At 44.1% G+C, this 22,276-nt stretch overlaps 4 protein-coding genes across 8 annotated transcripts in view; all 4 read right to left on the bottom strand.

The window, feature by feature from the left end:
• Positions 1 to 194: 194 nt before the first annotated feature.
• Positions 195 to 2,752, bottom strand: cd40lg (CD40 ligand). Its single transcript, XM_030367506.1, has 4 exons — positions 2,454 to 2,752; positions 2,137 to 2,179; positions 1,150 to 1,266; positions 195 to 942 (listed from the first exon to the last, which is right to left on the bottom strand). The coding sequence occupies exons 1-4, from the start codon at positions 2,685 to 2,687 to the stop codon at positions 575 to 577; spliced, it is 762 nt and encodes a 253-aa protein (XP_030223366.1). The 5' UTR covers positions 2,688 to 2,752; the 3' UTR covers positions 195 to 574.
• A 316-nt stretch (positions 2,753 to 3,068) lies between these two features.
• tmtops3a (teleost multiple tissue opsin 3a) lies at positions 3,069 to 8,317 on the bottom strand. Its single transcript, XM_030368604.1, has 4 exons — positions 7,810 to 8,317; positions 6,785 to 7,113; positions 5,465 to 5,698; positions 3,069 to 4,795 (listed from the first exon to the last, which is right to left on the bottom strand). Exons 1-4 carry the CDS (start codon positions 8,183 to 8,185, stop codon positions 4,547 to 4,549), a joined length of 1,188 nt encoding a protein of 395 aa, XP_030224464.1. The 5' UTR covers positions 8,186 to 8,317; the 3' UTR covers positions 3,069 to 4,546.
• A 4,326-nt stretch (positions 8,318 to 12,643) lies between these two features.
• vgll1 (vestigial like family member 1) lies at positions 12,644 to 15,169 on the bottom strand. 3 transcript variants are annotated; one of them, XM_030367427.1, is made up of 4 exons: positions 14,856 to 15,169; positions 13,650 to 13,856; positions 13,117 to 13,488; positions 12,644 to 12,722 (listed from the first exon to the last, which is right to left on the bottom strand). In XM_030367427.1, the coding sequence occupies exons 2-4, from the start codon at positions 13,828 to 13,830 to the stop codon at positions 12,685 to 12,687; spliced, it is 591 nt and encodes a 196-aa protein (XP_030223287.1). In that variant the 5' UTR covers positions 13,831 to 13,856; positions 14,856 to 15,169; the 3' UTR covers positions 12,644 to 12,684. The 3 variants fall into 3 exon arrangements, with proteins under 3 accessions (XP_030223287.1, XP_030223286.1, XP_030223288.1); XM_030367426.1 differs by having other exon boundaries at positions 13,650 to 13,843; positions 14,856 to 15,167; XM_030367428.1 differs by lacking the exon at positions 12,644 to 12,722 and adding an exon at positions 12,830 to 12,897 and having other exon boundaries at positions 13,650 to 13,843; positions 14,856 to 15,168.
• Positions 15,170 to 16,222: 1,053 nt separating this feature from the next.
• adgrg4a (adhesion G protein-coupled receptor G4a) overlaps positions 16,223 to 22,276 on the bottom strand; it is a 22,531-nt gene continuing 16,477 nt past the window's right edge. For 2 of the 3 annotated variants that reach the window (XM_030368080.1, XM_030368081.1), the window contains 12 exons: positions 21,552 to 21,777; positions 21,261 to 21,426; positions 20,891 to 21,037; positions 20,373 to 20,510; positions 20,231 to 20,276; positions 19,829 to 19,932; positions 19,624 to 19,745; positions 18,876 to 19,141; positions 18,314 to 18,413; positions 17,763 to 18,049; positions 17,350 to 17,448; positions 16,223 to 16,818 (listed from right to left, as the gene is read on the bottom strand). In XM_030368080.1, the coding sequence (XP_030223940.1) occupies positions 16,592 to 16,818; positions 17,350 to 17,448; positions 17,763 to 18,049; positions 18,314 to 18,413; positions 18,876 to 19,141; positions 19,624 to 19,745; positions 19,829 to 19,932; positions 20,231 to 20,276; positions 20,373 to 20,510; positions 20,891 to 21,037; positions 21,261 to 21,426; positions 21,552 to 21,777 (1,928 nt within the window). In that variant the 3' untranslated portion in view covers positions 16,223 to 16,591. Of the gene's footprint in view, positions 16,819 to 17,349; positions 17,449 to 17,762; positions 18,050 to 18,280; positions 18,414 to 18,875; positions 19,142 to 19,623; positions 19,746 to 19,828; positions 19,933 to 20,230; positions 20,277 to 20,372; positions 20,511 to 20,890; positions 21,038 to 21,260; positions 21,427 to 21,551; positions 21,778 to 22,276 lie in introns of those variants that run through there. The other variant, XM_030368082.1, reaches the window with a different exon arrangement.

Below are 22,276 nucleotides of genomic sequence, written 5' to 3'. Positions count from 1 at the left end.
GTTTTAGTAAAGTTGACAAAGGACTTTTTGTAGATGAAATAGCTTTTTGAGCACATCTGCATATTGACACTGAAGGTAAACTGAGGAGATTAGTAATACTGGAATGAGACCATGGACAATTAAGTATCAATTCTATTCACATGTCTCAAGTGTCTTACAACGCTTATTTCAAATGTGCTCTGCCCCAGAGAAAAACTTGCATGGGGGCATTTATCCATATTGGTTTGTAATCTGTGTTTAGTGAGCCAACTTCAGTTGACTGACTGTTTGTCACTGTATTTTAATTCGGTTTTCACATGTTTAAAGAAAAACAACGACTGGGCTTTTAGATCAAACACACATTTATAAATATAATAAAAAAAAAAAACATCCTTTCTCATAAAATGAAAAGCACTTCTTATAAATAAATTAAAATATACATCATCTGGTATTAGGTATCCATTAAAAAAAAGAGCAAGAAGCTCCTACATTGCTTAGCCATAAAATTGCATTCATCACGTCTTTATAAATAGTTGATGTCCCCTCCTATTGGACACCACAGACCGGATGTTACAAAGCGCTAGGAGGCGTCCTCCTACAGCTTAAACATTCCAAACGTGGTGGCTCCTCTCTCGTAGTCTACCCATGTGTGGTTCTCCACCCACACGCTCAGCAGGTTCCCCATCTGCAGGCTCAGTACCTGCCCCTGCGAGGCCGTGCACGGGCCCGTGTTGTGGTTCCCCAAGCTGCAATATGCCTTCATCACGTCATGGGGCTTGCCCGTGTCGTTGTGCTTCCGTTTGACCATGCTGACCAGGGGCATGCCCTCCGTGCCTCCCCCGGAGAAGCTGACCCGGGCGTAGACGTAGTAGTCTCCGGGCTGCTGCACCTTCAGCCAGCTGGCCCAGTAGTAGCCTACGTTCTTCAGAATGGAGTGATCCATGTTCCACTGCAGGTATTGCCCTGCAAGTATGAATCACAGATGACTTAAAATCGTTAAATTTGCATTTTATTATGGAAAGGGAAAGAAATATTTCTTTGGCAGGCTGCTGCCGTATCGGATAATTATGTTTAATAATAATAATAATAATAATTCATTATATTTATATAGCGCTTTTCAATGACCCGAAGACGCTTACAGTGAACGGGGGGGGGGGGGGGCTAACTCACCACCACCACTTCGCGAAGGTGTGCTCCTAATATCGCTCGGTGGTCTCTTGACTGTCATGCCCGCCATGACCTTGGGGGACGCTTTCTCTGAGCGTCGCTCGGAAGTTTGAGCGGAAACTGCGAAGGAAAACAGTAGTGTTCATCTTTTTTCACCCTAGGTCAAGGAGGTTTGACCGGGTGTAAAACCATGTTAACAATGGAAATGTTAATGTGTTTCTCGATCGCTTTGGCTCAATTCTTGATTGTAAGGTCGAAAGCCATCACATGCGAAATTATCCATTCGATATCAAAATTCAAGTCAGACAAACATGAATATTACATATTAAGCATACGGAATGTTGATGTCTGCAAAATGTTCAAGTCCAGATGATGATAATGAAATAGGAATTACGATTTTACCAGCCAACCAATCGAGTTTGTGCTGTCATTAAAGGCACCCAGTGCAACTTTATGTAAACATTCAATGAAAAATAAACATTCAATTTCTAGTCTTTTTTACACGTAGTAAGTTTCAATAACTCCATACCATTACATATCAACATTCAAGGAGCAAAGATGAGACGTCGCTGTGTGGTGAGAACTGATAGAAAATCGTAAACGACAACAATCGCCGGTGGGGAGAAGCCATTTTTCCATTGACTGGAAGCCTGCTTTATTAATTGTAGGTTACAAAAAATAAAGAAAATGGCGGCATTGTTGTTGTTATCGATTTTCTATCAGTTCTCGCCACACAACGACGTCTCATCTTTGCTGCTTGAATGTCGGTATGTAATGGTATGGAATTATTGAAACTTACTACGTGTAAAAAAGACTAGAAATTGAATGTTTATTTTTAAGCCTTGAAAGTTACACTGGGTGCCTTTAAACAGTGGTGACAATTGCATTTACAGTTTAGATAATTCTAATATTAATTAGTTAGTTAATTAATTAATTGAGCCAAAGTGATTCTGAAAAACTGTGATTTAAGAAAAACTAAAGTTTACCTACTTTTGCCCTCCTCATTGGGTTTCGCAGACTCAAGTGGAGAGATCTAACAGAAATGAGCAACAAAGAGAGGATGTTATTAATCATGTTATTAGTCATTTAAAAAAAAAAAGCATTTGAACAAGTAATTTAATTCCTAGAATAGTGAAGTGTCCTAACTGTTTTCTAAAACAACATACATGAATTTTCAAAAAGCATAATAAACTATAAATGTAATTTACACAAAAAGCTTCCATTGGCAACTGTTGTTCTTCAAACAAAGGACTATTATGATCATCTTCAGTACTGACATCAATGCTAGATTCAAGGGTGGAGGTTACCATTCTGCCAGTGTACAAATAGTAGAATCCTCCACAAGACAGGAGCAGGTGGAGCACCACGACCAGCCCTAACACCCGGACCACAGCCCTGGTGGGGCCCCGTCTGGGGGCCAGGTGTTCGGCTGGCAGGCTGGTGTGCCGCGGCGGTGGCTGGGGTGGAAACGCGCTTGTCTGGTAGGTGTTTATCATGGTGGTGCTGGAGAGGGACTCTGTGGCCCGCCAGTGAGGTGTCATACGATTTCATACATCCACTTCCTCGACGCCTGTCACTTGTCACATTTGTGGGTTTGCCTCTGTGAGTGTGTGTGTCCGTGTGGGGGGGGGGGGGGGGGGGGCCTGCGATTCTTAACCCTTTCAAGTGCTGATCACTGAATTGCATCTGGTTGAGTTTGTTTGATTCCCATTAGACAATTATAGAACGAAAGTCTAGTTAAACAAAAAGACAGCAATCAATTAAATAAACACAACAAAAGAATATCTGACTACCATGAACATGTCACTCTGAAATACAAATATATATGTAGCAGTGCTCTCTGCCACAGGACCTCACCGTCCGGCAGGACGGTGAGGTCCTGACAAAAAAAATGTCCTTCCTTGAAACATGTATAGATACCTTATTCAAAGAATATTTTGACTTATTCAAATAAATATAACCAATGACTAATGCTTCAATGGAAATCACAGTAATCATTAGTCATTTTGAGTTCACATTAATTTCAGTGGAAAAAATTACGACAAAGTCGTATTAATGAATAGGTATTTACCATGAATGTATGGTATTTACATGCAGACCCTTATATCACCTGCTGGACAGTAGGAAACATGGATACAGTTTATATGATTCCAATCACTGAACTGGCAGCCCCTCCCTATACTCTGACTTGCACCCTGACTAAGACTTGCACACTTAAGGACCTTGCGCTCATAACTAAAGCCCTTGCACACTGACACGACTCTAAGCTCGCAAAACATTTTTAAGTTGGCTGTGTATTTATTATATTCTAAACTGTTTTATTTTAGGGTTCATATATTTTGCTCCTAACTACTGGATGGAGCTGATAATGTACTGTGGCGAAGAGCTTGACTGTCACGCCGACCAATTCTGCCACCTAGTGGGGCCAGTCTATTCATTCATCTCCTGCACTCTAGACACCTGTCCTCAGTCATCAATGAAGACCCAGTGTTTCAACCTCGGTTCTCCAGACGATCATTGCTAGATCGATGTTTCACGCTTGACATGCTGCCGAACACTCGCCTGTCTGACTACCCTCCTGTTGCCGTCCCGCCTTTACATATCTGTTGATTGTCAGTTAAGACACTTTTATTGTCAGCCTCACTCTGTGTCTAGCATTTGGGTCCACTCGCTCACTTGCACACATCAATGACGCACAACTCCAATGTAAGGGTACTTGTTACATGAGGTAAATACACACTATATCTGCCCATCTATTATTCATGGGGATGTGGTGGAGACAGAATGCCTCCTCTAGTTGTAGAAATATGGTCATTGACCACCCGTAATGGTCTTGGAATTGGCTGCTTGGAAAAAACATTTTGTATGATGAGTAACACCCATAGATACACACACAGCACGTACTGTCAAGTGACCTCATTTGATCTCATTACTTTCCAATCTGGAAAATTCCAGAGCTCGAGCCATAGGACCAATACCAAAAGTATCAAGCAGCAAATAATGATTTCTAATCGAGCATCCAATACATTCAGAACCACTTTTCAAGCCTCCTCCAAACTGAAATGAAATAAAACATACAAATAAATGACAACCTAAAAAAAGATTTAGTTGTCCGGCACTACATTAGTATGTGCTGAAGTTTTCCTAATAATCACAGCATATAGGATCAAGCGGGATTCCTCTGTATCTGGACTCTTCTCACGTTGATCTGGAATAAGTCAATAATCACAGGCTGGTGGCTCCATCGACACATTGCCCACAGAGCATTAGTTCCTTGTTCTGTAGCAAATTGGCAAAACGAGTGGCAAAAAAAAAATTGGACGTTTCACGTACCGAAGGAGCACATGCGTTTGTTCACCCACTGCAGGTACGTCATAGACACCCAACCCCCCCGCAGCCTTCAATGATTGTAGTGGACAGCGAGATCATGCATGAGCTCCCCCTCCTTCGGGGCGACGCAGTAGGAGGTGAACTCGGGGCTCCGGCAGGAGTAAGGTAGCGGGGAGGTGGGCAAGGCGCTCCGGAAGACAGGTGAATTGTGGGAGTGCCGGGAGCCTGATGTGCGGTGTTGGGGTCTGCTGCCCTGATGGGTGGTGAAGGCGCGGGGTGGGGGGCTACACTTTATGAAGGCTACGAAGCACGCGTTAAACTGCAAAATAAAACACAATCATTTGTTCAATGTGGGTTGATGTGAGCCTGGCATTAACTGGGTCTGGGTTTGGGGTTATAATGTGCTTATAGTGCCGTGATTCTCAAAGTGTGGAGCAAGGGGAAAAGGAGATAAAGTAGTAAAAAAGAGAAAGTAGTTGCACGGTAAAAGTTGCTTTGGGGGGAATGACAAACAAAGCGCACGTTGCTAAGCAACAAACTGCATGTCCAAAATTGCATACGAGTGTGTTAGCTACATACAAACCTTTGTTATTATTGTGCAACATACACACATTCATTTATACTTAATATTAATGAACCTTTATGCGCTATGAGGATTACTTTTTACACTCTGTGTCAGCCTCACTCCGTGTTGAGCATTTGGGGTCCACTCGCTCACTTCCCCATAACAATGACGCAGAACTGTGCAAGGGTACTTGCAACATGATGTAAATACTATTGTACATGGGGATGTGATGTCGACATAATGCCTAGTCTAGTGGTAAGAAGATGGTAACAGACCACTCGTAATGGTCTTGGAATTGCCTTATTACATCCCGTCAACCGTCCACTCAACCGTGCACTCAGCCACCCAGCACCCACCCATCCTCCTGTTGCATCCACCCCCTTCCACTCGCCCCACCCAACCCCGCCCCCGGCCTCCCGTCACCTGGCTGTTGAAGAAGACGTAGATCACGGGGTTGACCACGGTGCTGAGCTTGGCCAGCACGGCGGGCAGGGTGCCGGCCAGGGGGGTGACGGCGCCGCCGGGGCCGAAGGCGCCCACCAGGGCCACCACGCCGTAGGGCATCCAGCACAGCAGGTAGGCGGCCACCATGGACAGCACCATCAGCAGGACGCGCTGCTCCCGCCGCTGGGCCGCCAGCAGGTTGACCTTCCCCACCTGGAGGAGGACATGTGACAATGGTGACCGGTGGGTCGCGCTGTGCGCTGACGTTCATCCAGGGGAGACCTACGAGGTGGAGGTGACATAACTGGTATCCCTTAGTAACAGGGCGACCCCCCTGTCTATAAATACGTTTTGATTGGGTGATTCATTCGGCTGACGCCAGAAACACTGCCCCCCCCCTCCCCGGGATACATTGAGAACCTTGTTATTTTCTTCTGAACCCCGTGCTTTATGTACGGACTTCCGGTGTAGTGACTGGTGAGTCAGAGGTAGGCTGGGGGAGAACTCTGCGTGACCTGCCCCATTTAAAGCTGCATGGACTGCAGAAGAATAAAAGGATAAATATTTCACCCATGACGATTGACACGATAATGAGGAAAAAGACACGTTGAAGAAACAAGATGAAGACTTTGAGCCACTGGCTAGAGAGAGAGAGAGAGAGAGAGAGAGAGAGAGAGAGAGAGAGAGAGAGAGAGAGAGAGAGAGAGAGAGAGAGAGAGAGAGAGAGAGAGAGAGAGAGAGAGAGAGAGAGAGAGAGAGAGAGAGAGAGAGAGAGAGAGAGAGAGAGAGAGAGAGAGAGAGAGAGAGAGAGAGAGAGAGAGAGAGAGAGAGAGAGAGAGAGAGAGAGAGAGAGAGAGAGAGAGAGAGAGAGAGAGAGAGAGAGAGAGAGAGAGAGGTGATATAATGACACTGACAATTGACTATAGACGCTACCCCATTTCCCTTCTCCCGTTTTTGGTTCAAATAGAAACTGTGGACCTGTTTACCGTTCCCTGTCGAGGGATCCCACCATGTGTGCGTCTGTGGATCCACGTCGAGGTGTGCGTGTCTGTGCATTTTTGTGTGTGTGTCCGTCTGAGTGCATGTGTGGCATTTGCATTCGTGTAAGCTTCTTCCTGCCCGTGTGTGTATGAATATGTGGGAATAGTGTTCCCAAGTGTGTGCGTGACCCTCCTCTCTCTTTTTTTTTTCCGTGGATAGTGTTCGTAGTGTGTCTGCACGCGTGTGTGTCACTCTGCACGCACACAAACACACACGTGTGTGCGTAAGTGGCTACAGGTGTTCATGAGTGTCACTCACCCCTCTGATGGCGAGGAGGATGCGTCCGTAGCAGTAGACCATGAGCAGCAGGGGCAGCAGCAGGCAGAAGACGAACAGACACAGCACGTAGGAGACGCTGGAGGCCGAGCGCACATGCCACTGGACGGAGCAGGAGGTGCCAACGCCCTCGGGGCCGTAGCTGCTCCAGCCCAGGAGGGGAGGCAGGGTCCAGAGCAGGGAGTAGACCCAGGAGGCGCCCACGCACAGCCAGGCCTTCCTGAAGTCGGACACGTCGGCCTGGGCGCAGCGCAGCACGTGGCTGTAGCGCTCGTAGGACAGCACGGACAGGGACACCAGGGACACGATGCCTAGGGGAGACGGGGGGGAGGGCAGAGGGGGAGAGAGAGTTAGGTAAAGAGAGGGGGGAGGGGAGAGAGAGAGGTGGTGGGAGTAAGTGGGGAGGGAGAGAGAGAGAGAGCAAGCGAGAGAGAGAGAGTGAGGGAGACGGAGAGAGAGAGATGGAGAAAGAGAGAGAGACGGAATGGGGAGAGAGAGAGGGAGAAATATAGAGGGGGGAGAGATAGAGCGGGGAGGGAGAGAGAGATAAAGAATGTGTTTGGTTGTATAATAGAGAATAAGACAAAAAAAAAGTTGCAGAGAAAGAATGAGAGAAAGATGTAGCGAGAGAGAATAAAAGTTGTAGGTTACATAAAGACATAAAACACTCAGAATTCAGTGCATATATAGGACAGGTGTTTTATTGCCTGTTCTATGGTTAAGTTTAAGTCAATTCTAAATGCTTAACTGCGTACTGTGGGAGGCAGGCTATATTAAGATGAGCGTCTCGGGAGTGCCATTTCGTTTTCACTCATTTTGTCACACAAAAACTAAATTAATTTAAATGTATGAAAGAATTGTTTTATATAAATTAAGTACAATTTAGACAATAGCAAACTATGTCAGACACTTACTTGTTTCAACGTTTAAAACCAACCAAACAACACAATGATGGAAAGGATGCATATTCGTGCATCCTGTTCAAGTCAAACTACGGAACGACTCACCGAAGAGGGAGTTGGCGAACCCGTACCACCTGCACCCCGGGTCTCCGATCATCCACCTTCCATGGATGCTGGCGGCAAAACTAAAGGGAGTCCCAAAAAGGCACACCAGGATGTCGCTGACGCTGATGTTCAACAGGATCAAGTTGATCGGCGTCCAGAGACACTGAAACTTTGCAAATACAACGAGAACGAGAAAATTGTTGAGGATGCCGAGAACAAAAATAAACCCGAGACACACTGCGACTAACGTGTGTCCAGTGCGACTCAGTCCGGCCGGGTACTGTAACAAAGTATCCTGAACATTATGGGCGCTCAGATTGGAGTGAGTGCTATCAATGTGGCTCAAATTCCAGCCTTGGCCCACGTCCACAACCATACCACCCTCCGCTCAGGACCGATCACTGGCTACACGGAACGCTCGCCTATTCAATCTCCTGCAAAAGCGTTCCAAGGTAAACTCTAAGCTACAGGTGTTCACTCACTTTCTGACCCCAGCTCATTTCTGACCTGGAACGGACGTGCGCCCCTTGCATTGGCACTACTTATCCCTGATGAGGTCCTATATATGCACCGTGGCCTTGTCTCTCTCTCTCTCTCTCTCTCTCTCTCTCTCTCTCTCTCTCTCTCTCTCTCTCTCTCTCTCTCTCTCTCTCTCTCTCTCTCTCTCTCTCTCTCTCTCTCTCTCTCTCTCTCTCTCTCTCTCTCTCTCTCTCTCTCTCTCTCTCTCTCTCTCTCTCTCTCTCTCTCTCTCTCTCTCTCTCTCTCTCTCTCTCTCTCTCTCTCTCTCTCTCTCTCTACCTCCTCTCTCTCTACCCTCTCCCTCTCTACCCTCTCTCCAGTCTGCCTTCTCAGCCATTCTTCATTATTATTTTCTTCTCTTGCTCATATCTATCCATCTATCTATCCATCTATCTTTCTATATTTTCTGTCTGTTCTGGTTGTTGTAAAAAAAAACGAACCATCATGCATTCATTACCCAGTAATATACTTCCTAATCATTGTGCTACTGTTAAATACTAGATTGCATGTGGTAAAATAACCATGTCTCCCTTCTATTCATGTCAGGCAGATGAGCATGCAATTCTACACACACATTGTTGTACTGTATTCATTGATTATGAAAAGCCCTTTCAAGCAAAAAAGTTATTAACGCCAAATATTAATCAGAAACAGAACCAAAAATAGCCTTAGCATCATCCTTTTCACTCATTCTAGGTCAAATCCATCTAAATCGACTGCATAATAATAACGAATGAAACACAGAAACTTTTGAAGCCGTTTCCCTCTCCACCAATCAGACAAAATGTATTTCGCTGAGGTTTCATCATATGTGTACAGTTACATACAGTTACTTTACTCTCCACACAGCAAATGTTATCCATTATTCCAACCGTCCACATCACTGGCCTCTCGGCTTGAAGGGGGTCTTCAAAGCCCTCAGCTTCCGTGACTTGATGCAAAGCCCCCCGAATCAATGCGCGGAGATGGCTTTTGTTGTTCGTAGTTTTGCACAGAATGAAAAATGTGTCACGCAGACCGTTTATTCAAAGCTTTTTCTGCCATCCATGTGTTTCAACTCTCTCACGGTCTATTTTCACTTCATGTGAGACCTCTAAGGCAAGCTGAATCAAATGGACAAATTAAGACAGACGGTTCATCTGTGTGAGAGGATTTCTTTATTAACCTTAGGTTATTATTTGAGATGTGTTATATTTTGGGACTGCACAAACACCTTCCTTGAAAATTGTTTAGGTCATGCACCTTTCTGCCACACGCTGATATTCTTGGGTTGAGTAATAGACCACATTTCCTTTATTTCCTAAATGTCACAATTCCAAGCTTCCTTTGGTAAACGTTCCACAAAAGCTGTGCAAGCTGGGCTTGGCTGGGGATAAGGTGGAGTCACAAGCAGGGTGAAAGCCGTTTGGCATTCCTCTTCCAGAAGGTCAGTCATTGTATTGTGATCACATTTGTTATGAATGGACGAGATGAGGTGGGTGGACTTAATCTGATATACCACAATTATCTTTTTAATTAAATTCTCAACTCAGTTGTCTTCTACCATACCCGCTACCACAATTAGCCTTTTTCATTCAATGAAAAGCTCAGTTTACGGATGTCGGAAATGGTAAGGATGTTATTTTCAGCTCTATCTATCTATCTATCTATCTATCTGTCTGTCTGTCTGTCTGTCTGTCTGTCTGTCTGTCTGTCTGTCTGTCTGTCTGTCTGTCTGTCTGTCTCTCTGTCTGTCTGTCTGTCTGTCTGTCTGTCTGTCTGTCTGTCTGTCTGTCTGTCTGTCTGTCTGTCTGTCTGTCTGTCTGTCTGTCATCTATCTATCTATCTGTCTGTCTGTCTGTCTGTCTGTCTGTCTGTCTGTCTGTCTGTCTGTCTGTCTGTCTGTCTGTCTGTCTGTCTGTCTGTCTGTTTCATCCTTCCTTCCTTTCCTTCTTCCATTTATTCATTCAGTCATTTGTTCATCCATTCAGTCATTGGTTCATTCACTTGTTTCTCTCCTCCACAGGGTGATCCTCAATATCTGTTCATCTCATTACAGCAACACAGTATGGGCCTAGTCCATACCCACCAACGCACTCAGTAATCACATGATGACATACAGTCGGCTAGAGCTGCCATCGCCCGTAGGAGGGTAGCCTGGCTACATAGCATCGTCTCCCTGTACACACACACACACACACACACACACACACACACACACACACACACACACACACACACACAAGCCGGGGTTCGCGCACTAACAGATGGAGTGAGGCTAATATTAGCACAGCACTATCAATTTTTCACAGCCAGACATGTGTGGATGGTAGCTTGTCCATCTGTACATGTGTGTGTATATAGCGCTAAGGGGGCTCTCTCTCTCTCTCTCTCTCTCTCTCTCTCTCTCTCTCTCTCTCTCTCTCTCTCTCTCTCTCTCTCTATATATATATATATATATATATATATATATATATATATATATATGTATATATTTTCTTTCACCAAGGGTGGGAGATAATAGGAGAGTAAAAAACAGGTAATGACCTGCGTGTGTCATTTGTATCTTGGTGTTATCAATCAGATCAATGAAAACAAAGTGTTTTCTCCAATAATTAAATTCCATCAATCAGTGATTGAATGTCAGTGGCTGCACTGGTCTTCTTTAGAGCCGCCACAAATCATTGTGTGTGTGTGTGTGCATGTGTGCATGATGTCTGCAGGTCTTAAATGGACCACTAATGGTTAACCCTTATGTATTTCCCCACACGCTGTGAGTGTGTTTCTCCTTTCAGTGGTGATAAAAGCCAACATATTGCCATATAGGTATGGACTGGGAAGGTGTCTGTGTGTGGGAAGAGAAGTGTCATAAGCTTAATGGTGTCTTCAGTGATGGCAATGTGTCACTTGTGATCGAACACATTATATCAGGGTATAATTAGCAGTGTGGTAACATGATGGTGAGCATGTGTTGGCCACCAGACGTCAGTTTTTTGCGGAATACAATTGCATTTTATTGTGTTATTACGATCCGTTTTGTACAGATTTGGCATTTCATTTATTATGAATGTTTGTACATATTTATTTGTGTTGTAGTGTCACATTTTATCCAGTATTTATATGTATTCGTTTTACCTTGTTTTAGAAATAATGGGTAACACCATCCAATCAGGGGACATTAATTAATTAATTAATTAATTAATTGACATTAGTATATGCATATGCATTATTATATAGCATTAGCGTAAGGTTTATGGTTAACCCTAACTGTACTAAATAATGTATATTAATTCCTTAGATTACGTGAACACCATTACCTTAGGTAACGTGAACCCCATTAGTAAAGGTTTTCCAGAACATTTGCAAAAATAACTGTTAAATATTTTTGAATGTTTAACGACTGGTTAATGAATGTACCCATATTGGAAAAAATAGACAGAATATATATATATATATATATATATATAGGATAAATTGGTCCGTATTCTCCCAAATAAAACCATAAACCATATAAAATGTACTTATTTTGTTCATCACACAGCTAGCTATTTAAACAAAATATATAATATATTCTTCAAAAAAAAAAACATCAACAATTGCATACACAGTATCATATATATATATAAAAGGAAAGAAAATTCACTGCAAATCACTTTGGATAAAAGTGTCTGCTAAGATGTAAATAGTAATAGTAGATATAGACTCACAGTACAACTACTACTACTACTAGTGTTGCTACTACTACTACTGCTACTACTACTACTACTACTACTGCTACCACTACTACTACCACTACTAGCACAACACCTTAATACTGGCCTACCAAGAGAGAGGGAACATGTTTAATCTATTTTGAGATTCTTCTAATATTAAGGCTGGTGCAGCACAGTGCAGTGACTGTTGTGGTTTATGATGAGGTGCATCAAGGTGATGCAGCGGGAGAACAGGTTAGTCAGAGAAGCCTTCTGTACCGAGAGTCTGCTTTGCTGGAGGCGTGGACGCTTTTGGGATTTTTTGCGTGTCGAGGCCACAGTCATTCCACACCGACCGTGAAAGAGAGGGGAGAGAGAGAGAGAGTGAGAGAGAGAGAGAGAGAGAGAGAGAGAGAGAGAGAGAGAGAGAGAGAGAGAGAGAGAGACAGACAGACAGACAGACAGACAGACAGACAGGCAGGACCAGGAAGTGAGTGCTTCCTCGTTTGAGGGGGCGGCTCACCGGTTTGGCGAGAACACATCTGCCAGACAGACCCTTTCTTGCAGAGCGTGTGGAAAGGTAGCCGTTGCTTGAGCTGGGCTCATGGGTTCAGTTATTACCAGTCTGGTAACTGCCCCCCCCCCCCCCCCCCCCCCCCCTCCACTCGGGCAAAAACTTGTTTCTTTAGTACCAGTAGAGGACCTTCTTGTCCACATTCCTTCCTGAAAGAGATAGGAAGACAATAAGTGGAACTGTCTGAAACCACTCACAGACAAAAACACAGCACAATAAATAAGAACTATACTGTCTGAACGAAGAGTGTGCACTAGATCCACCTCAGTCCACACCGCATCAGCGAATACGTTCCTCTGCTTTTACGGCTTCAAAGTGAAACACCTTTAAGACGTTTTTGATAGATAAAAAAAGGCATACATCAGAGTGTGTTTAGAACAGCAGGTCTACCGGGATGGTACAACTGTCTGTGTGTGTGTGTGTGTGTGTGTGTGTGTGTGTGTGTGTGTGTGTGTGTGTGTGTGTGTGTGTGTGTGTGTGTGTGTGTGTGTGTGTGTGTGCGTGCGTGCGTGCGTGCGTGTGTGTGTGGAACAGCCCGCCTACCGGGATCAAAGTCAGCGGTGGGATCCAAGGCGTCCCTGAAGGCGGCCGGCCCCGTCCAGCTGGGCATCAGCTCGGGTTTGGACCCGGAGGCCAGGCCGGGACCCATCTCGCTGCGGTCGCTGTGCAGCAGGTTGAGCAGGGACGTGGCGTACTGCTGCTCCGTGAGGCTCTGGCCCTCCGCGCTCATGGAGTACGGGATGGGGGGCAGCCCCGGGCCCCCTGCCTGCCGGTAGGGGAAGGGCTGCCAGCCGGAGGGCGCCTGGTCCACGGGGCTGAAGGGCAGGCCGCCCTGGGACCCCTTGCGGCTCAGGAACTGCGCCTCCGGGTAGGAGCCAGAGGAGCTGGCCGTCCACTGGCAGGTCGTTGGGTCCTCTGTGAGTCGGGACAGGAAGGGGGTCAACGCACATGAGTGACCAGCTTTAGATGGATTTCTTTTGGACATGAAGGACATCATGGCTCGAGGGTTTCCTGAAATTGTCGTCCCCCTTCTCTGCCGACTTTTTGTTGCGTAGTCGGGCTGGGTGGTCCCTTACCTGATTTGAGGAACTTGAAGCTCTTTTTGGGTTTGATGGGCTTGGCCCTGTCGGCCCTGGCAAGGGCCCGGGAGAAGTGTGCGTCCACCATGCTACCGATGTCCCCCTGGAAGTAGGTGAGGATCACACTCTGGGAGTTCTCCTCCATCTTCGAGAACGGGCTTCCTCCCACGTCGGCCATCGGTCATCTAAAACTGGGAGAGATCCCTGGAAGTTCAGATGGACTTAACATTTTCTTTAAATTTTCTTTACCCGCATTCTAGTTCACAGAATTTTTTTTTGAGGAGAAAGGGTTTACTTTATTAATTATTATTATTATTATTATTATTATTATTATTATTATTAATAATTATTTCATTCATTTATTATTTAAAAAATGTATTCATTTAGATGTTCCCTTCTCAATGTTTATTTGCTTTTATCTTAATGTTTTACATAATTTATCAACATTACAGAAGAACAAAACTCACATTCACAAGTCGATGGAATGCCCTAAAAGCCATTAAATATGTAATAATTTTCGGTATCCCATACAGTACATATGCCATCGAATCATGTAAAACAACGAGGATAACATACCATTCCGTCCAACAGAGCAAACCATATCTTTCATAGAAAAGTCAACTTGTAATATCAAGTGAGGCCAGTTTCAGTTCATTCATATTTTCAAAACATACCTACACAGTATAATATTCCCCATGACGCCATTTGGTTCCAGCTTCTTCTCATGATGTTTCCCATTTAAGAATTAATGCCATGAAGTTGTGTTTGGTCGCTCTGTATATGACGGATTCTAAAGCATAAAACCCAGCAGATGTAATAAACTCTGAGTATTGCATATTAAATGCAAACTGATAAATTACGAATATATTCATAACAAGGAATTGAATAATTAATAACATTGTTTTATGCTTTATTTTTTTTCGGATTACTTGTGTTGTTAATCTGGGAATGTTGAGTTTTGCTTTGCATCGGTATGCATTGAGGAAGCGCAACATCTGATATGATCTGATCTGTAATGATCACTTCATGTCAAATGACAAGGCTGTGATGCTGCTCCAGTTTCAAATGGCAACTTTTTGATAAGCCTAATAAAAGCTTGATCGGTTGCATCATGCTCTGGGCTCAACATACTTTATGATCACTGCTGGATTCAGTACCAATTTAAAAGTACATTTTGGTTTCATATTTAAAATGTATACATACTTTTACTTGCTTCTCGATGGTGAGCCAACACTGACCAAGGAACCAGTCCTTGGAACGATTGATTAGTGAACAAACACCTGATGTTGGCGCGTACGAGAGCCAAAAAACATCTTCATTAACATACTATCACTGGGTGTCCTTGCAGATATCGTATTAATCCATCCAATCCTGGTCAGCCAGCTCACAGTTGCCTTGTTTCCTTTCTGCTTGTGGTCCTACACCCGGCTGTGGCTTCCTTCAACCCACCTTAGTCGGTGTGTTAGCGCGGTGTGCTCCGGTCTGAGGGTGTGAGTCTTCAGGAACAGAGATTAGAATGAACAGAATGCCAACGAGCAAGTTAGTCCGTAACCAGACTGACACCTTATGAGAGCATTCCTTAACGATGCCAACAGACACAGTGTCATAAATGTATGTGCACACTCTAGTCGGATCAAAGGCTTTCATTTCTGATACTCATACGTGGGGGTGAGGGTTATTATTAATGGGATAATCATCCGATTCATCCTGTTGGCATTTTTTAAAACACACATTTGTTTTTGAGTTTTGCTCTTACAAAAACAAACCCCTAAGAAGCCCATATACATGTTTACTGTCTGGATCGATAAGCTATTCATGACTAAAACACAGTACAATGCAGTACAAACAAAGACAATTAGTGCATGCACTTACCTAATTAAAATAATGAACCGCATGCTTCCCATCAGCTTCAAAGATTGATGGGGGCAACATTCCCCACTGTCACTAAAGCTGCTCACCAGGCATCAAGTACGACGATCAATATTGAGGTAAACACAGGTTAACAGAAAGGACTGCGCATCTCATGATAATACCATTTTCTATAGTTATAGACTGAGCATCTTCCAGTGATTTAGGTTTTTGGGGATTTGTTTTTATATGTTAAGGTGAAATACTCTTATTTGGCCAAGGCAACCAAAATATATAATATTTTGTAATAACTGTACTTGATAGTGTTTTCCTTTGTTGCAACTCATTTTAAATTGCCATCTGCAAACAGATATTAATGTCTGTGTAGATTTATAAATGTCCTCCAGATTTACACTACACAGTTATGCCACTAGATGTAGTCACAGCATGCTTATCACCAAACCCCAGTGAGATTGCCAGTGTTGTATATCTCTCTTATCTACGGACATATAGTTAATGTAAAATAGCCTGATGATGTCATAGCACCTCAGCTTCCCTTTTCTGTAAAAATTGTGGCTCCGCCCACACAGGCTATATTGAGGCTGCAGCTCAGGTAGTGTCACATTTCCACTGGAATTATTTTGAACTTCTGTTGGGAAGGCTTGGGTGGTGACCGTGGCCCACAAAATTTGAGAAAAACCTTTATACAGATCAGACATTAATATGATTGAAAACTTTAATTTTTTCCAGTAAAGACACATATATACATTGAAAAATAACAAATATAGCTTTAAAATGAATAAACCAACTATCTGTGAAACTAGATGACTGCCTCTGTTAGGCATAAAAAAAGCAGTTAAGCGCTCAAAATAGCAGATGTTTAAATCGTCTCAGTTTACTTTATAGGATTTTACAAAAAAAAAACAAAAAAAAAAAACCTCGACCTCAGCATTATTTCTGCCGTTGCCTGGCCATCGATGAAGTAGGTACGTTAAAGTTTCTCTTTGTGTTCCATGAAATTATCGATCTCGCCCCCCTTCAGTCATCTTGATACCATGACCATCATGTCGGGTCTTTGCCATCAGGCCACACTACTGATTAGACCAGGACACTGAGGTGTTGGTCTTTATGTTGTTGGGAGTGCTGGCGGGTTGAGCCACCTGTAGAAGGAGTCCGGCTCCCTCACTCCCGGGGTGGACGGGCAGGGACTCCGTGGTGCTGGAAAACTCTGAGGCCTTGATGATGGACGAGGTGTCCACCGACCCCATGGAGTGAGAGTTGGGCTCCTGTTTGGGCCGACTGGTGGAGCGACTCCAGTCTAGAGGGTAGAACATAACGATAGAATATTAAATAAGATACTTTATTTGTTCAGCACCTTTTTAAAACCTAAAAAAAAGTGCTAATGCCCACAATGATAACAATTGCTTATAACACAGACGATACATGGATAGAAAAAAAGAATGGATAATCAATATTCTGCCTCAGCATCATATTCAGCTGATACTTTGTCACGCTATTGGTAGGAACGATAAGAAGTGGAGTTCCAGAGACTAAAGTATCAACAATCTCCTTGTTACCGTGATGTCCCAAATTGATGAGGCTAGTTTATTGATGATTTATTACCTCAATGAACATGATGGAGTCCCATTATGACGCAGACGCTATTCATTTGTCACACAGCCACCGCACACACACACACACACACACACACACACACACACACGCACACACACACACAAACACACACACACACACACACACACACACACACACACACACACACACACGCGTGCACGCACACACGCACGCACCTACACACAGAGCCAACCCAGACCCTCACAGCAAGTACCTGAGTCATTCGGCTTGAATCGGTCAAAGGTCAAACGTGTTCTCCACTGTTTCCTCACGTTCTCCTTCGTCAGACAGTGGAACACAAAGATAAAGAAGCCTGGAAGCACAACGAGAAATAAATTGGTGGTTCATATTATTAAAATCATAGATCATAGTGTTCTATTTTATGTCTGCTTTTATTTAATTCAGATCTTTTAGTAATAATAAAAATGTGACTGTATATTGTATATACACATGTACTCGGTGAGGTAGTCTGTGTTATTGAGCACATACAAAGCAGACTCATGCGTAAGAAACACTACCACTCAAAACAAAACCATTCCCCACACGGGACCTAAAAAGTGTTACTCTACCACGGAACAGGAACAACATCACAAAACATCCCGAGACGCAGACGCAGACGCTCCTCACCCTGCAGACTGTTGAGGATACAGAACACGTAGAGCATCACCGTCCTGCCCGGCCCCACGGCGAAGAAGGCCGAGAGCCAGGTGAGGCCCAGGAGGACGGTGAGGCTGGCGGCGGCCCGCAGGTCCTGCGCCGAGCCGCCCGCGGCCGGCTTCCCCAGCGGCTTGTTGGTGCGCATGCGTCGGATCTGGATCAGCACCACCACGAACACACCGGTGTTCCCCAGCACGACGAGCAGGATGAAGCCCGCCACCGTCACGTAGAAGTGCACGTCGCTCTGGATCCAGCAGCTGCCGGAGCGGGAGCAGGCGGTAGGGTTGGCGGAGGAGGAGGTGGGGGTGGTGGAGGAGGAAGAGGAGGAGGAGGAGGAGGAGGAGGAGGAGCGGGAGGTGGAATAGGAGGAAGTAGAGGAGGTGGTGTTGGAGGTAACAAGTTTGATTGTTTTCAGGTTTATTAATAGCGCATTAACCTTGTCTTTATTGACATTTTTTGTGTATTATCTTCTTGTAAATAAGCGAGACCTTGGGGTTACGTTGTATACAGTCGATTCTTACAATGGTTCAGATGTTTCATCTGCTGCTGAAGTTATATTGCTGCTGCCATAGGCGTCTACATCAGTGGCCAGCACCACTCCCACTATGATCAGGGGAACCCCTGCAGACGCAAGAAACAACTTTTATTAGGCTTATTTATGCTGTTGAATATCAAATATGAATAGTACAATCCATCCTTTCTTCCTCAACACATTAGAAGAATTTATTTATACATACTGTTTTGTTTTGCCTACCTTTGCAATATTCAGAACCATTTTGCACTATTTAGAATTTGTTTATTATACATATTACTTATTTTATTTAAATGGCCCTTTTATACTTAATGCACTGTGGGTGAGAGACACAATTTCGGTTCCTCTATTTGTCTTGCACATTTGTTGACATTGACAACAAAGCTGACTTTGAACTTTGAACTTTGAACATCATCAATTCTAACTCATACAAACAAAAGGCAATATCCACAACGGAAAACAAATCATCGTAGGAAAGGCGAAACAACGAAGAGCAAAAGGAGACCAACTCAAAAAGCGCTGTGTTCCACCTAAAGCCTCGCGGTGCTTACCCCAGCCCACCACGCAGAGTTTGAGGATGTAGGACCGCACGTACGCGTTGAAGACCTTGATGAGGGCAAAGTACATGTGCAGTGCCTCCAGCCCCATCCAGGTGAAGGACGCCAGCAGGAAGAAGTGCATGAGCACCGCGGTCAGGATGCACAGGCCGTAGCCGTAGCTGGACATCCAGGTGTTGAGCAGGTACAGCAGGTTCAGGGCCAGCAGGGCGGCCGATAGGTTGATCAGAATCTTGGACGGGTGATCCCGACGCAGTTTTCTATAGGGGGAGAGAGAGGAGGGGGGGGGGGGGGGGGGGGGGGGGGGGCCGAAGGAGTGAGTGGCATAGGTCTTCATCTTTATTTTATACTTCTAACATGCACGTGGTTGTTGCGTTGTGTGTTGGCCGTCGCAAGTGTTTCAAATGCACGGTGGCCTTTTGCGAAAGATCCTAACTAATTGCATTTCATTTATTCAAATAGAATAAATGTGTCTGTTAAATGACGTAGTTTACGATTATATGAGGTGGTCCTTTCTTGTTGGAGTGATGTGGGTGTTCTGTGTTCTATCATTGAGATAGAGACGGTGATGAACGAAAGAATGCAACAAAGACATGGAGATAAAGAAACAAGAAACGAGAGAAAGAATGAAAGAAAGAAATAAGTAACGAAAGAAAGTAAGGGGTGATTCAGAGTGATTGAAGTGGATCATTTGCGTAGAACTCCTGTTAATTGTGAGGAGTTAGCATTGCAATGAACTCACCCAAAGATCAAGTAAGTCATAAGGGTGATGCCCAGGAAGATGGAGGATATACCACACCCCAGATACGAAATCAGCGTCATAATCTCACGGTCTTTCTCACTCATGGGGGCCCTGGATATGTCCTGGAAAAGTACACAAATAGTATCACCTTGAGGTCTTCTCATACTTCAAAAAGAAAAACCTCCTTTACCATTTTGTGACTCACCAAAAGCACAGCAAAGCTTGTGAGGTGATTGCAGGAACAGCTTGTCACATTAGCAGATATAGCCCGAGTCTCACACCCCGTGCTGTTCCAACGACCTTGAGCCTCTTCACGTACACACACACACAGGAGCAGAATTTGAATAACCAAATGCTTTTAAACATTTACCAAATGTGAATTAACTACTGAAACAAGTTTCACAGGAAATATTAGCATTGTCTTTAAAATAAAATCTAGTATTGAACAAAAGCACAAAACATTTACTTATTTTGTATATCATCAATACTAGCACACAACTAAATTCCATTATTTTCTGCTCTTTTTTTACTCCTTCTCTTCAGAACTCTCAAATCTTACAGACAGCCCCTTTAAGCAAATCAACCTTAGAGCGAGAGAGAAACGCACCGTTATCACCAAAGTCCCAGAAGACGCACGTCACGTTCTCATGTTCCTATTTGGACAGAAAACCAAGAGAATGGTGGACATTCATTCAAAACACAAAACCTGCTCCAAAAGCTGATGATTGACGAGAGCGTCCACTTATCACCTGCATGGCTCTGTTGTTGCTGAGGGTCACCTCCACACTCTGATTGAGGTTTTTCACTGTTCTGTTGTTGATGCTGGCCGAAATGACATAGCTGTTGAGAGTCCAGTTACCCTCTGCTTTGATGGCAATGCCTGTGTCCTTTGTGAAATAATGAAATTTGACTTGACTAAAGGTGAAATGTTATACTTTGAAGTGTTCAACTAAAAAGAGAGAAGGAAAGAAAGAAAGACAGGAGGAAAGGAAGTATGGAAAGGAAGGAAAACAAGAAAACAGTTCACACTAAAATGGAATGGCTGCCATTATAAACCTTCTCAATGTCAATTGAATCCCTGTTTGTTTCTGTTTTTGTGTGTGTGTGTGTGTGTGTGTGTGTGTGTGTGTGTGTGTGTGTGTGTGTGTGTGTGTGTGTGTGTGTGTGTGTGTGTGTGTGTGTGTGTGTGTGTGCGTGTGTTTGTGTGTGTGTGTGTGTGCGCGCGCTTGCGTGCGTGTGTGGCATGCCTGCATGCATGTGCATTTACATTGAAGAGGTCTTGTACTCCATAGAACTGGAACTGAAATCTGGTTTTGTTTCCGTCCGCTGCGAGTTGATTTTTGAGCTCAGCTGGCAGGGCGATAGACGCAACCGTGCCTGGGATTGGTTCAGCAAAGCTCTCGTTGACCATGAGCTAAGAGAAACAAAAGAGTCGACAATCCAAGAGGGTGTCACAATCCAACAGTGTACCGGTTTAATTGGCAATTTCTGATAAATTACATGGAATGTAATCACACTGCTAAATTAAAATAAGGCTGTAATTGTGAGCTCACTTCAGAAATTACAAAATTACCGCGATGATTCTTGGATTCTAGTGTGTGCACGGGTATAATTAGGGTGCCTCTAAAGTAACTTACCTCTGGGGTCATACCATCAGCATAATTAGTAACGCAGAAGGTGATTCCGCTGAAGTTCTTTGGCTTCACGTTGATCATGGACACAGCCATTGCAGGGAAGGCCACGTTAAATAAATCCCCTGAAAACACTGCCTTGTCCCCGATTCTTTCTGTGAGTTTCAGCACCCTTCAATGACAGATTTGTTTTCATATCAGTATCATATTTATGCATTTCATCATCAATCTATAAAACTACTACCAATAATGATCTAAAACACGATCTTATAAAACCCTATTCAAATGTTTTCTTACATGTTAGACACTGGAGCCATGTCACTCCTGGAGATCAGAATATCTGAGATCATAGAGAAGATGTCATTGCTGAGCTCGGCCGTGACCACGCTGACGTCTACGACATCATCCAGCTTCCCCACCACGGTCACCATGTCTGAGGCGCTGAGCTCTCCGTCGCCGCTGCCTGAGCCCAGCTCAACGTCCACCAGGTCCTGAATGGTCTGCACCATGTCCATCGCGTTCTCTACCATCCAAAGAGACAGGGTTACCACTTGATAAAATGTACATTTACACTAAAGTACAGACAAAAGAGGATTAGGGCCACGTGTGATTATATATATTTTTTTTAGTACTGAGTTTAAAGTCAGAATTCTGAGTTTAAAGTCAGAATTCTGAGAATAAAGTCAGAATTCTGAGAATAAAGTCAGAATTATGGCAAAACACTGACAGCCAATCGAAATGTAGACGCTCTTCGCTTGCGTGGATCCCAGGGAACACCGGCAGGCACTTTTGAATTGTACGCGATGAGAGACTGAGCGACCAAAGCGAACAGAAACATTCGCAGCGAAACTTTATGAGCGACCAAAGCGTCTTTGTTCACTGTGTTTTTATTATTTATTTCAGAATTCTGACTTTAAACTCTTAAGTCAAAAATAAATTCTACTCAGGCTAGACACCTATAGAACTGGCACGCTCTGCTATATTGCAATATAATAAAGTGTTGCTTAATACTTGTGTTGTGA

Source organism: Gadus morhua, chromosome 10 (genome assembly GCF_902167405.1).
Source record: "Gadus morhua chromosome 10, gadMor3.0, whole genome shotgun sequence".
Classification (NCBI taxonomy): domain Eukaryota; kingdom Metazoa; phylum Chordata; class Actinopteri; order Gadiformes; family Gadidae; genus Gadus; species Gadus morhua.
Note: the sequence above shows the minus strand (reverse complement) of the source record. Positions and strands in the feature narration are given on the sequence as shown.

Coding starts and splice junctions, on each gene's coding strand:
- cd40lg (XM_030367506.1), bottom strand. CDS start 2,687: ATGACACCTCACTGGCGGGCCACAGAGTCCCTCTCCAGCACCACCATG. Junction 1,267..2,136: donor ACCCAATGAGGAGGGCAAAA/GTAGGTAAACTT, acceptor TTTCCTTCGCAG/TTTCCGCTCAAACTTCCGAG. Junction 943..1,149: donor ACCTTCGCGAAGTGGTGGTG/GTGAGTTAGCCC, acceptor TCATACTTGCAG/GGCAATACCTGCAGTGGAAC.
- vgll1 (XM_030367427.1), bottom strand. CDS start 13,830: ATGGCCGACGTGGGAGGAAGCCCGTTCTCGAAGATGGAGGAGAACTCC. Junction 13,489..13,649: donor CTTCAAGTTCCTCAAATCAG/GTAAGGGACCAC, acceptor CCCGACTCACAG/AGGACCCAACGACCTGCCAG. Junction 12,723..13,116: donor CACCGCTGACTTTGATCCCG/GTAGGCGGGCTG, acceptor TATCTCTTTCAG/GAAGGAATGTGGACAAGAAG.
- tmtops3a (XM_030368604.1), bottom strand. CDS start 8,185: ATGGTTGTGGACGTGGGCCAAGGCTGGAATTTGAGCCACATTGATAGC. Junction 7,114..7,809: donor GTTCGCCAACTCCCTCTTCG/GTGAGTCGTTCC, acceptor CGTCTCCCCTAG/GCATCGTGTCCCTGGTGTCC. Junction 4,796..5,464: donor ACGTCTTCTTCAACAGCCAG/GTGACGGGAGGC, acceptor TTTATTTTGCAG/TTTAACGCGTGCTTCGTAGC.